Raw genomic sequence first — 1,400 nt, 5'->3', positions numbered from 1 at the left:
GGACCGCAGCAGCGGGGACCGCTGGCCGCAGAGGGACGCTGGGGAGCCGAGCCTGATGCAGAACTGAGCCCCATTGGCAAACAGAGACCTCCCGAGGGGCACGGCTGGAGGGAAGGGGGCTTTTCCCAGGGCAGCTGGAGGGGCACGGGTGTTCAGACACGGCAAGGGACTCCGTACCATGGGGTCCTTGGGCTGGGGGAAGTAAATGAAATAGGGCTGCTTCCCCCCGCTGTGCTGCTGCCACTCGTAGAAGCCATCTGCCAGGACCACGCAGCGCTTGCCCTTGAGGAGAGCACCCTGCGGGAGAGAAAACACAGGCAAGCTGTGAGCGACTGCCTCGGGCAGCCCGGGAGGGAGGACGGGGGCTGGTGGGAGCACCCAGCCCGCCCGCTCCCTCCTGGGGGCTCCCCACAGCTGCCCCACGGGGTGCACAAATGCCACCACCCAGTGCTGCGATGGAAGACAAGTGGCACCAGCACCCCCCTTTTCAGTTCTTCTATTTTAGCAAAATCCACTGGCTCTGCAGCGCGGGGGCTCGTTTAGGGAGACCCTCCCCTGCGCAGCAGGCAAACGGCGACCGGGACTCGCCAGGGAGACGCTCCACCCCGGTTTTGGTGACTACGAGATCTCTTCAAGCTGGACACAAAGACGGCAGCAACTCACCTTGTAGGAGGACTTCTTCAGCATGGTATCGCTGCGGCAGTTGGAGGTGTTAAACTGCATTTTGGAGGGGTCGTCCTTTTTGAACCAGGAGGGAACCAGGCCCCAGCGCATGTCCATGAGGACCCGCTCGGAGGAGTCGGCATCCTTTCGAACGAGACAGAGAAACGCCTCGGGGTCAGAGCCACCTCGCAGGGACCTCGAGCATCCCCGCAGCTCGAGAGGGAGGGCTTCACGGAGCCCTGCACAGGCAGCTTCTCCCCCTGCAAGGGGGGAAGAGGCCGGTGCCCCTGCTGACAGCAGAGCTGAATCCTCCAGCACCAAACCGCCCCTGCTCGTTCGCAGGGATGCTGCTCGCCAGCCACGCAGAAATAGCTGCCAACCATAACCCTTTGCATATTCTTAGCGTCTTTCCTGCAAGAACTAGTCTCCAGCAGAAAGCACAGGAATATTTTGCAGGAATAACTAAGGTCTCAGTAAGGCTCAGCCGACAGCTCTCTGGAAGGGTGAATGCAGTTTTCCTTCGACGGGAAGGGCCTGGACACGTGAACTCGCAGCTCCCGTCGGGCAGGTCACATCCCTCTCCCCAGCGAGTGTCCCAAGGGGCGTACGCCTCCTCGCCTTCATTTTAATAACGTGATTTCTGCGGGCCTGGTTCACTTTCACTCCTCACGCTTTGCCTACCACCTGCCTTCGGACGATGGAAACGGCTTGCGGCTTTCGCTTCTCCCCCAGCTCAC

General features: G+C 61.3%; 1 protein-coding gene across 1 annotated transcript in view; it reads right to left on the bottom strand.

The window, feature by feature from the left end:
• The window catches only part of LOC104514489 (embryonic stem cell-specific 5-hydroxymethylcytosine-binding protein-like), a gene marked incomplete at both ends in the record, with an annotated part of 1,312 nt that extends 505 nt beyond the window's left edge, over nucleotides 1-807 (bottom strand). Inside the window, 2 exons of the mRNA XM_010158189.1 lie at nucleotides 178-297; nucleotides 664-807. Coding sequence (XP_010156491.1) covers nucleotides 178-297; nucleotides 664-807 — 264 coding nt within the window. The remainder of the gene's footprint in view (nucleotides 1-177; nucleotides 298-663) is intronic.
• Nucleotides 808-1,400: the final 593 nt, after the last annotated feature.

This window comes from Eurypyga helias, unplaced genomic scaffold, assembly GCF_000690775.1.
Source record: "Eurypyga helias isolate BGI_N326 unplaced genomic scaffold, ASM69077v1 scaffold43158, whole genome shotgun sequence".
NCBI lineage: Eukaryota > Metazoa > Chordata > Aves > Eurypygiformes > Eurypygidae > Eurypyga > Eurypyga helias.
The sequence above is the reverse complement of the archived record's forward strand: the minus strand, read 5'-3'. Positions and strand labels throughout refer to the sequence as shown.